This window comes from Salminus brasiliensis, chromosome 22 (assembly GCF_030463535.1).
Source record: "Salminus brasiliensis chromosome 22, fSalBra1.hap2, whole genome shotgun sequence".
In the NCBI taxonomy this organism is placed as follows: Eukaryota; Metazoa; Chordata; class Actinopteri; order Characiformes; family Bryconidae; genus Salminus; species Salminus brasiliensis.
The window spans coordinates 9,825,111-9,837,994 of NC_132899.1; the positions used below are offsets into that span (position 1 = coordinate 9,825,111).

Here is a 12,884-nt window from a genome sequence, read left to right on the forward strand (position 1 = left end):
AGCAGTGGATGCAACCTAAAATAGTGAAATGTATGTATTAGAAGGGGTGTCCACAAACATTTGGACATAGTGTATGTATCTTTGAGCGATGCCATAGTAGAACCCCTGTTGCTTCCATTAAAATCTCTATTACAAACATGGTTCTACATGAAACCAAAAGTGGTTCATCTATGGCATCGCTCAAAGTACCATTTCAAGCCCTGTGTTTTTAGGAGTAGCTATCAAATACCACAAATCTGTAACTTTTAGTCTAGAAATACACTTTAGCAGGTCATGGATTTTACCCATTTCCAAACCCCTGAGGTCCCAATGGGTGTGCTCCTCTGATTATCAGAGTAAACATCACACACCCTCACAAAAAATAGCTTTTTTTCTACTCAATGGAATGTGGAATGGGGCTAACGTATCACATGGGTGAGGAGAAAAATGAGGAGAAAGAGGTGTGTGTGTGTGTGTGTGTGTGAGGGAGAGAGAGAGAGAGAGAGAGAGAGAGAGAGAGTGTTGTGGAATTGCAGGCATGCAGTGCTGAAATACTATAAGGAGTCTTCTGGGAAGACGAGTGAACCTGGAACCCAAAAGGTAACGGGAGAAGAAAAACAGCCGAAGAGAGAGATATGAAAAGAGAGATGTTAAAGAGAGATGCCTCAGGCGTTAAATACCCGACACACACCTGCACGAGCAGCAACACACAACACAGCTGGAGCGTGTTTTCAGGACAGAAAGAACTCAGAGAGGGGGGGTGTGAAAGGATAGAAGGATAGCCTACCTAAAAAGAACAACAAGACAGTAGGGAGAAGAGAGTGAGAGCAATAGATAGAAAGAAAGAGAGAGAGAGAGAGAGAGAGAGAGAGAGAGAGAGAGAGAGATTATGTACAGTGTGCATATAATTTTTTTATTGATTAATCTAACAATTCTTTTTTTTCAATTAGTCGATTCATCTAACAACTTATTTTTAGATTACTCTAATGTGAGTGTGTTAGGAATTAAAAGAATTTCTCCAAAATAATACAAAAAATGCTTTAATATTGCAATATATTCTTTAATCGTCTTTTCTTAAACACATAGTTTGCACTTAAGGGGAACTATTCTGTACCAAAAAAATACTTTGAATCTCAACCACAAGACATTAGATAATTCAAGCAAAAGAAATAAAGTGCAACACCTTTAAAAATCTAACTAAATAAATAAAACTATGTAAAATTCAAGGCACCTCCCAGAGGAACACTAAAACAAGTTTTATGCATTATGCAAATTGGCTTAATTTCGTAATCGATTTTGTCGATTATGTCAACGCATCGGCCCAGTCCTACACATCTCCATCTCCATTTTTGCCATTTTTTTTACTTTTGTTCATAATCTGAATCTGCCAGTTGCTCTTTACATTGTTATTTTCAGTTCTATTGCTTCATTCATACTAATTCCATGATAAATGGGCCAATAGAAATGCTCCAAACATGGATGACATACAGTTGCAATCAGAGATAAACCCCCCCACACACAAACAGTGCCAAGGGCTGGATATATTAGGCAGCAAGTGAACAGTCAGCTCCTGAAGGTGATGTATGAAAAGCAGGGAAAATTGTTGTTGGTGTAATTGGTGTTATTTTTCTGGTATTTAGTGGAAAATACCTACTGGTTGAAGAGTGGTACAAGGACAACCAGGGAACTGGTGACAGGGTCATGGGCACCTAAGGCTCATTGATAGAATCCATGGAGGCCCCACCTCCCAACTCATAGGACTTAAAAGATGATGCCAGATACCACAGGACGCCTTCAGAGGTGGAGTCCATGCCGCAAATGCTCAGATCTGTTGTGGCAAAATATTAGGCAGGTGGCGCTAATGTTATGGCTGACCGGTGTACAGTGATCCCATTCCAACACTACCTCTCTGTTCGGCCTGTCGACTTAGGCTAAGCAGAGGTTCTGTATTACTTGGTTACCTGCTCGCACTACCTGTGCCAGCGTCTGTTAGCTATCAAGAGCTTTTACAGGAGCTGTGTAATGAAGGACACGGTAGCAAACCCCTAAAGCCAGGATGTCAGACTTTACAGCCTGTAAACACACTAACTGCATCACTTTACCCAGAGCCCTCTCAGGCTGTCAGGAGTCTAAGGTTTTAACAACCGCTCTCCACTGTTATTTTCTTTCCTGGTATAATTATTGACAGAAAGTCAGTTACATTTACTGATTTGTTTAGACATTTGTACATCTCTGAATATTTAAAATGCTGAGGACTATTACACAGGCCTATAGTAAAGTACTACCCTGAGGGGGGAGATCTACTTTAGCCAGTAAAACTGATCATCCAATCAGCAGCCAATCATCAAACTTTGATTGTACTTGGTTTCTATAGTCTTCCATACTCTTGTGTCATGTCACCTGCAAAACTAAATTGCATGTAGCTATGCTATACATATAGTGAGATTAGTGGGAATCACACTAGTGAGGTGTTGTGGCATGGACTGTATTAGGTTAACTGGTCCACTGGCACCTTCACTACAGCGGCTTTAGAACATCCCACAAAGTTAGCGATTTTTCCCATCACTGGTCCTGGGGGCCCCCCTGCACATTTCGGTGTTTACCTGTCTCCCTACATCTGATCCAGCTCATCAGCTAATTAACAAGCACACCCTGAGACCAAGGCAGTGTGTTAGAGCAGGAAAGCACTAAAATGTGCATGACATGGGGTCCTCCAGAACCAGCGCTGTGAACCACTGCTCTACCCTCCTCTGTAATTATGGAATAAAAAGTGCAAGTCTCTGCTTACTTCCTTTCAGTGTGCCTCAGGCCTTCTCTTTCTCTCTCAATCTGTCTCTCTCTATTTCTGCTTCAATAGAGACAGAGAGAGAGCGAGACAGAGAGAGAGAGAGAGAGGGAGAGAGAGAGAGAGAGTTCATTAAAGCCTGAAGCTTCAGTCAGTCATTTCAGACAGTGACTCACAGGCCAGGAGTTCACCTGGCTTTAACACAAACAGCTCACAGTCAATACCAATCTACACCTCCCCCCCCCCCTTATGAACTCACACACACACACACACCAAAGGCAAAGACTACACTCCCCTCTGGCTCTGTCTGCCTGAGTAATCCTAGTGGAACAGCAGAGGCCTGAACCAACAGCCTCCTACCCTAAACCCCACTTTGGTGTAGTACAATAGGATTTCTGCTCAAATCTGATTATACTTTTCTTTCTTTGTAGCTGCCTCACACTTTGCACTATTTGGACAAAAGTATTGGGACACACATGCTCATTCATTGTTACTTCTGAAATCAAGGGTATTAAAAAGAGGTAATCCTGCTTTTCTGTCAAGGGAACGCTTTCTATTAGATTTTGGAGGATTTGATTGCATTCAGCAACAAGAGAGCAGTAGTGAGCTCGGGATGTTGGATGATCACCACCCCAACTCATCTCAAAAGTACTGGATGGAGCACCATTTATCATTTTTGTAGAACACAGCTCCACTGCTCCACAGCTCATTGCGGGTGTTATACCCCTCTAGCCCACACCTGGCATTAGAAGGTTTTAGCTTTCGCTTTTGGTTTTGCAAATGGCAGATGTTAGCTTCCTGTTCTCTTTCTTTATCTTAGAAAGTTGTGCCAAGTGTTATGAATGTAAAATTCCCATTAACAACTGGAGCCAACTTCACCTTACACAGAAAACAACAAACTGTCCTCTGTCAGGACGGCCTTTCGCCTTTACAGCTCCATAGGGTGCATCTCTTTGTGTGCTTGAACTTCCAAATCAAACACTGGCATGTAGACCAATCACTGAAGGCTGGAGGCAATGGCAGATAGCAAACTAGCAAATTCAGGAATACTGGTAATGGTTTTAAACGGCCACCTTACATTGGCAGAACTTACACAAAAAATCTAATTTAAGCAAATTCATTCTTTTTTGGGTTAAAAAAATTCTGTTTCATTGGATTGGCCTGTGACCAATCACGGTAGGCTCAGCCCTACCCAGGCCCACCCGTGGCTACACGTCTGCTTAAAGACTCCAGTCCAGTCATGTTGTAGATCCTGAAGAAGCATGGGTGGCTGACAGCTAGAGGTGTGGCACCACCTTCTCACAAAAACAAACACACACACACACACACACATATACACACACAGACACTCATTTCAAAGGACCAATTACAGCACATTCATGTGGGAGACACTTCACGCTCCTCATTAACTCTCATTCATACTCCAGTCTCCAGAAACACAAGCACTTCTTAAATTACAGAGTTCAGCATGATCACACATGAAAGAAGGTCATTTGTAAAAGCTTTACTCACACACACACATACACATGCCCTGCAGTAACATCTGTCATCTGATAAGAAACAATGTATTGTTTCCAGAAATGAGTGACGCATAGATTGAAAACACTGGACCATTCCTGGCACCAATAATGACCTTATTAAATGGCCTGAATAATGGTCAGATGTGACCAATCCAGAATGAATAGTTTTTCAGTCACAACACTGCAATTTAATACCCTTCTGCAACAAAAGCACTGAAATTTCTGACCTTCTCCAGTCCACTTTCCACATCTTCTCTACATTATAATATGTTTATGGACCAATTATTAAAAAACTTTACTCCACCTTAAATCAATATATACTAATGTTATTAACAACTATAACACACACTATATGTCCAAATGTTTCTGGACATCCTTTTTAATTAACGCATTCAGCTATTTAAGTTGCTCTGCTCCCATTGCTGACACATATGTGCAAAAGCACACACACACACACAGCTTGTCTAGTCCCTCTACACAAGCATTACCAATAGAATAGGACTTTCTGGAGCAGAAAAACATGAACCTGTTGCCTAGAGGGGTATAGAGCCCCCCGTCATTGAGCTGTGGAGCAGTGGAACTATGTCCTCTGCAACGATGGTGCTCCATCCAATACTTTTGGGATGAGTTGGGAAGTGGTGGATGAGATGGGGTGGTGATCATCCAATATCCTGGCCTAATTAACACTCTTGGTGCTGAATGTAATCAAATCATTACAGCAATGCTCTAAAATCTAGTACAAAGCCTTCTTCCCTAGACAGTTGAGACAGTTACTCCAACAAAAGCAGGATACATTATTTTCTAATGCCCTTATTTTTTAGAAGAAACAACGAATGAGCAGATGTCCCATTATTGTCCATATAGCGTAGTAGATTATGTAGTTATTTGAGGGAGAATCTAAAGTTTGGACCCATGTATGGCTCTTAGGGGTCATAAGTGAACAGAGCAGTAGTCAGTATCAGAAGGTCCTCAGTATCACAAGAGGAACAAAAGAGGTGTTTCAGTGCACCCCTTGCAGAACCCCCCCATTGCAGATTATTGAGATCCATTGATCCACAGTCTTAACACTTAAACAACAGGCCAGGGGCTCATTTGGAATTCAGCAACAAAGAAAGGTAGCAGCTGTTCACAGCTGGGTCTCTCTCTCTCTCTCTCACACACACAAACACACACAGAGATCCACAGATCCACACACGCACATCCACAAGTGCTACATTTGGGACTTGCTTGGAAGCCGTGGATGCTGTCCTAAGGCAGTGTCTGCTAGACTGAGCCCACAGGCAGGAAACAGAGCAGGAAGTCTGTTCGCTTCTAACTAGACACAAAGGTCTGAGCAAGACACTCTGAACACGTCTTCTCCATGTACTGTCAGCTTCAATGCTTCAATAAAGCATCCTGCATACCAATTACACACATCTTCACAGCACAGGCAGGAATGTTCTTTATGGAGAGAACTCTCTCTCTCTTTCACACATATAATGCAGCTAGCTAGCTCTTCTCCAGGAGGGTGAGGGCTAGATGTAATGCGGTGGAAGTCACTGGACAGCTCCTCAAAAATGGAAGAGAATGCTAACTGATTCATTGTGTTATATCAGCTAACAGATGCCCGAACTGGCTAGCACTGTGTTGAGTGGTGTAAAAAGAGCGAGAGAGCCATCCTACCACAGCCAGTCATGCTCTCTCGGACTCCCAGCTACTGCATCACTGGGGATCAAACTTGCTATGATTCACAATGAAGGCTAATGCTTAGGCAGTTGGGACCCTTTTTGGGATGTTTTTGTGTCTGTTAGTCACATCTTTTTATTTATCAGTTATTTTAATGGATGGACTGATATGGGAAGTCTGAGCCAAAGCCAATATCAGATATTTTTCATGTAAATACACAGATCAGCCATAATCTGCCTAATATTGACTTGCCGCTACAAACATATCTGAACATTCGAGACACTATAGACTCTACACAACCTCTGAAGGCATTGAAGATTTGAGCAGTACATCCGTTTAGTCCTGTTATTTAGTGAGATGGGGCCTCCATGGATCACATCAATGAGTATTAGGTGTCCATGACCCTGTCGCCAGTTCACCGATTGTTCTTTCTCTGACCAATTTTGGTAGGTACAGACCACTGCATACCAAAAACACCCAACAACACCTGCCTGGTGTTTTGGAGATGCTCTCTCAGTTGTCTATACATCACAATTTGATTCTTGTCAGAGTGGCTCAGATTCTTATGCTTGACCATTTTTTGACAGATATCACTGTAAATGATCATAATCAATGTTTTCACCTGTCACCTTTCATCAGCAATCAAGAATGAATACAGTATTTGTTTTCCTTCATTTAAATTTTGTTTGTGAGACTACTGAATTGTGAACCCAGTATTGAGAATCGAATCATGAGCTCAAAAAAAAATCAGTCAAATTCAAATATCTGAGTGATGGGCTTGGGATCAGAAGGTCATCAGTTTGTTCCCCTAGTCTAGAAAGAAGTGGGGGCAGGGGGAGTGACAAAACAGTGCTTTCTTCTCCCCCCCAGCTTTAATGGCTGAGGTGCACATGAGCATTTTACTGCTGTACAACAGCTGTAAAGTGTGTTTTTAATTTTGCTGAATTTTTTAATAATATTTTCTGATGATATGATATGATAACAGTATCACTGTGCAGTCTCAGTCTGCATGTTATCCTCATGCTTGTTCCTCATTGCAGCTTGTAATACAACCATATATACAGTGCCTTATAACTGAGCTGGAGGTTCCAAGGTTTAGCCCTTTCATCTGAAAATCCCAGCAAGACAAGGAAAAAACCTTCCTTAACAGAGGTCAGTGTGGAAAAATTGAGCATTTCTATTGGTCCACTTATAACATTTTAACATAGTTTAATGTTAAATAGTTAATGTTTGATCCTAACCTATAAACAGACTTATTGTGTACTGCTCCACATCTGCTGAATCTCACCAGCAGGAGATCTTCCTTACACCTACACATGCACACACATACACACAATCTGCAACCATGTGGGCCCAGATGTCCAAAGATGATGTCATCACAGCCCGCAAGAGTCAATATGTTTGAGATATGCAGAATCAGGCCGGCTGCCAGGCTATCCGCTTCCATAAGGATTACATATCAGCAGCCTTCTTCTACAGGACCCAGCTTCACTCAGACAAAGGGCTTTTATCATTCATATTCATCGTGAGTGTAGTGACAGGGCTCTGGATTCAGGTTCACTGCAATGCTCTCTGCAGCAACTGCATGTGGGTTCTTTACTGAACGCCTGAAATGAGGCGTATATGAACATGCTAATACCTGCTTAGTAGGGTAGCGTTCTCGGGCCTCCATCACCCTGCCTGAACCTGAATAACTCCAGCTACCTTCTGCAAACATGTTGTAAACATTGTGAATAAGCAATAAGCATGTTCTGTAGTTCTGCAGTTCCCTGAGATGTCTTCTTTTTAGGATGTGAAATTTCGTGATTTCTTAATAAATCCTAGGCTGCAGCTGTTGTAGGACGGCTCGTCGGTCGGACTGCCCTATACGAACTTCTTCTTAGTAGCCTATTGGTCACATGAATTGAGCAGTCTAACGTGATGTCAGTAAACTTCAATTTCTTTGTCAGCATGAACAAGATTTCTGATAACACTCTGTTTGAGCTTGTCCAACTTCACAACAGTTGCTATAAAAGAGCATGTTTACTGACAGAGCATTGAGAGGTAAATTGTTTTTAATGTTTAATATTAATTATTGCATTTTGTGAAACACTCCTGGTTCATTTTATTAGCCATATGCTAACTGTATTAGCTATAGGCTAACTATGTACTGCATGGTATACTCTTGTAATAATGTCTGAATTTAGAAAATAAGATTTACTATAAACTCCAGCAAAAAAATAAATCCTCTCTTTTTGCTCAGTAGATCACAGTAGCCCACAGGTCAGTGTGCTCTGTGGGTGGGATTTGCAGTCGATCGCTCTCATTCATTGAGCATCAGTGTAGTTTAGTGTCCTGCAGCTCAGTGGCACAGTGATACGCACTACCCCTGCCTATAGGGTCAGAATAATGACAGTGGCACCGCTTTGTTAACGACAGTGACTTTTCTATTGGTTATGGGGGTTAAATGACTGTAAAAGACAAGCTAAGGTGAGTTAACAGGAGTCATTCTTCCGTTAGCATAGATATATGTTATATACTAACTAGCTAGACTGTGCCGCTCCATTGGTGTCTTATATTAAGTGTGATGAGCTCCCTGTAAACCTTTTAAAAGTTATAACAGAACCCAAAAATATATATCATATAATAGTATATGTATTAATAACACATGTTCTGCATATAGCTATCCAATGTAGTTTACAGATTAGACAAAATCACCAAAACTATAACATAAGAAAAAAATAAGGACACATCTTATGTGAAGGAGGTTAGGTTCTGGGGAGGGGGGTCCCTGAAATTAGTTTTTTGCAGAGTGGGATGTTACGATTCTTGCCCAACGACTCTTATGGTGTAGTGTTGTGCACCTGCCAGCAAAGAATCAAACCCTTGTCTGCCACAAAGAAGGCTGCTACTCTAGTACGCATACTAGCTGCTATATCTAAGCCTTTTCTTCATTGTCCTCATTATCAGATGGGAGAGTGCACACTATGATGAGCAATCTCTGGGGATGCTTACAGCAGAACTCAATATGAACCACCTTATCCACAACTCCTTTCCAACTAATGCAAACATACATACAGGCACCATTAATCAAAAATGTATCTGACATATAAATATAAATTTCTTACAACAGCTTTTTTGAGATGCCGGGATACACTCATCAACATTTCTGAACTGGCCATCGATCAAACAGACTTCTCTTCTTGGCCTGAGCTTTGTCCAAACTGTTATCTGTGTTTTTCCAAAACAGGTCATGTTCCTGGCCTGTGGTTGTACTTGGCCTGCTCCAGTGGATTCTTTCTGATTCTTTGACCTGCTCTGACTATTGTGAACAGGTCAGGCTAATGAGACATGAAAGACAGGGTGGGGTCTCAGTGACTTTGTGCCTTACTTCTTGTCTGCGGTGTCCCTACAGTCCAAAATCAATCAGCTGGTTATAAACAGGATGGAAGTTTACGCCTGTTCCATTGTTAGTTGCCCGTGGGACAAAACAGTGGATTGAATTGGATCTGAAAAACTTCCTTGTTCAACTTCAACACACATTTAAACAAAGAGCAGACCCAAACATCCAGTATAAAAATAAGTAGCACAGTTTCCTTTCTGGATACATGGTGAGTGGAGTAAACAGCATTTCTGCATGCTGGATAGATAGGCAGATAGATAGATAGATAGATAGATAGACAGACAGACAGACAGACAGACAGACAGATAGACCGATAGATAGACCGATAGATAGATAGACAGACAGACAGACAGACAGATAGATAGATAGACAGACAGACAGACAGACAGACAGACAGATAGATAGATAGATAGATAGATAGATAGATAGACAGACCGACATATAAATAGGCCAGATGGACATAAAAACAGAAAGGCAGATAGATAGGCCGATGGATGGATGGATGGATGGATGGATGGACATGTAAACAGGCCAGATAGACAGATAGGTATAAAAACAGAAAGACAGATACATAGACAGACAGAGACATACATACATAAATAGACAGACAGATACACATATATAGACAGACAGACAGACAGATAGATAGATAGATAGATAGACAGACAGGTAGGCCCAGCAGGTCAGATACAGACATCAAGCTCATGCTCATGGAATGATAAGGTTAAGCAGACATTGGATTTTGGTCATCAAACCTCACAACTACATTTTGGTATTTTATGGAATTATGACGTTGGCATGTGGCGTTTGGAGGACGTTGGATTTAGGTTACTTAACAACTTAAAAGTAGAAAAATAACATCAGCTGTCATCTCTGTTCTACGTCAAACTGACGATGGCATTAGACACTGTCCTGACACTGAACTCAACATCACAACATACATTCAACCAGACAACAACATCTAATGACACTGAGGGCCAGCTGGGGATAGACAGGCGGAGTCTGCCTCCCTGTCTGTCTATTTCTCTATCTGTCTATTTATCTCTGTCTATCTATTTTATCTATCTATCTACTGAATGGAGCTCTATGCTCATTGTTTATCCGATTACACTCAAACAATACACTAATCCAACTCACTGCCTATTATATATAATAAGCCCCAGCTTGTGTCCACTGTATCACATCAATTGGATTTGTTCTAAATAATATCTTCCAACACAGCTTCCTCTCGTCTTTTGGAGTCTTTCCACCCTCCCCCTCCGGGATAATCCTTCACTATGGCCCAGGGTGGAGTAGGGGGGTGGGGTAGGGGGGTTAGTCTCGCCTCACCAGCTGATCCCACCGGTTTCAGCCACGAGATCACCCCCGGTGCTCTACGTCTCCTTTGTGCTTTCAGTGCTGCAGAAGAGGATCTGCAGACAGCCATAAAGACCCAGATCACCTCATCTGACTCAGTGTTGCTTCAGCTTGAATGAGCAAACCAGTGAACAGTTGGAGGTCTACCTCTCCAAGCGCACAGGAGCGGCTGCGTTTAGAGGGAATCCGGTTAGACCTGGATGTCCGGACAGGCTGAATCAAACTATTGTGATATTCCAGCGTGGCCTGAAAGGCGCAACGAGATACACACACACACACACACACACATCACACTGCCAACAATGGAAGTTTCCTCTAAGATTTCCAAGCATGCTGTGTGAATCGTTCCTGCTTACCTTTACTGCTGCTTTCTGTCATGTTTGCGCTCCTCGCTGAGGGACAGAGGAAAGCTCAGCCTACTGGATGTCCACTCACTGACGAATGTCCACTCACTGTGGTCCTGCTGCTCCTCCAGCACTCACAGACACACGGCGCTGATGCAGGGGCCCACGCACCACAGGCTGTCAAACAACGGAGAGACTGGCAGCTGGAGCAGCCAATCAGAGAGCAACAAACGCTGCCAAGCGGCCAATGGGAGCGTCCTGGAGGCGTGGCCGTTTCAAGATTTGAGCGGATAGAGATCATTCACATGAAAGATTATTAATAAATCTACTCTCAGGTCCACAAGTATTTGGACAATGACGTCATTTTCTATTGTCATTTTGCCCCATACACCACCACAATGTAGTTTTTTTTTCATAAAATGAAGCAGTGAGGATGTAATGGAAGTGCATAAGCAATATGCATATTTTATAATATCTAAATGTGTATTTTTTGTCTCTGTTTGCTGCTAAATGCACAGTACAGTATATGCACTTCAGTTCTACAGTATCTGGTTGTATCTGCACCGCTTCCTGTTGCACATCCTTTCACTTGCATTTTTTTGGGCACTGACTAATATATATTTTCTGTTTGTATTTTATGATTTTACAGGATATCTTTTTCTATAGTCGTTTTATTGGATTTGATTAGAATGTTTGACACCTGAACCAGGAGAAAATCCTTGTATACCTGGTACTCCATTTTACATTTACATACGTCGTTGTTTTACAGTAACACCATCTCCACAGGCTGAAAAGTAATTGGACAGTTGACTGATAAGCAGTTTCATGACCAGGTGTGGCTTGACCCCTCCCTTCCTTACGGAGAACACAGGTCTGAAGTTTATTCGGAAAGTTGAATTTGCACTTAGCACTAAGCCGTTCATTGAAACTCTCAATATGCAGCCCAAAGAGGTGTTGTTGTTGTAATGTCTTAAAAAACAAACCAAAAATAAAGACAACAAAAAGACTGAGTAGTGAAGAAAGAGGCGTGGCCAAAGTCAAGTACAGGATGCAAACCAATGGTGACACTCAGGAACAGACCACTAGATTAGACTTGCAGAAACCATCTGAAAAGAACAGATCTGGAACAAGATTCTTTGCACAGATGAAACCAGGATTAATTTGCGTATGGAGAAGAAAAGGAAGGCTTTATGATTGAAATCTGTCAAACATGATGGAGGCACTAGCACAGGCATAGCACAGGCATGTATGGCTGCTAATGGAACTGGGTCACTGGTGTTTACTGATGATTTGACTGCTGAAAGGAAAAGCAGGATGAATTCTGAAGTGTACAGAGCTAGACCTTCTGCTGACATTTAGTCAAATGCTGCAAATGAACTGGATTGTACTTCACAGTATAGAAAGGCTGGATTCCTGCACAGGTTTGTTCTTTTCCTGCTCAAGCAAACCTGACTCAACCTCCCCTTTTATTGTCAGGTTTTGAAGGCCTGTTAGAGCAGGGAAATCTGCTCTAAAAACTGTGATGGACTGCGGCTCCTCTTGCCTACCCCTGGTATAGATGAATAATGACCCAAAACACACTGCAACAGCAACCCAGGAGCATCTTAAGCCAAAGGAATGGAATGGCCTTATATGGCAGAGTCAGTCACCAGATCTCAACCCAACTGAGCAGCTTTCTGCTTACTGAAGACACAACTGAAGCAGAAAGAGCCACAAACCAACTGCAACTGATTGAACGTGGCTGCAGGAAGGCCTAGCAAAGCGTCTCAAAGGAGGAATTTAGCCATAATTGTCGCCTCTGTCCAGTAAAGGCATTCTATTAGATTTTGGAACATTGCTGTGAGGATTTGATT

At 42.0% G+C, this 12,884-nt stretch overlaps 1 protein-coding gene across 1 annotated transcript in view; it reads right to left on the bottom strand.

Moving 5' to 3' along the window:
* Positions 1-11,180, bottom strand: part of afap1 (actin filament associated protein 1) — an 80,626-nt gene extending 69,446 nt beyond the window's left edge. Inside the window, exon 1 of the mRNA XM_072667571.1 lies at positions 11,044-11,180. Within this exon, the coding sequence (XP_072523672.1) occupies positions 11,044-11,065 (22 nt within the window). The 5' untranslated portion in view covers positions 11,066-11,180. The remainder of the gene's footprint in view (positions 1-11,043) is intronic.
* Between the last annotated feature and the right edge of the window lie 1,704 nt (positions 11,181-12,884).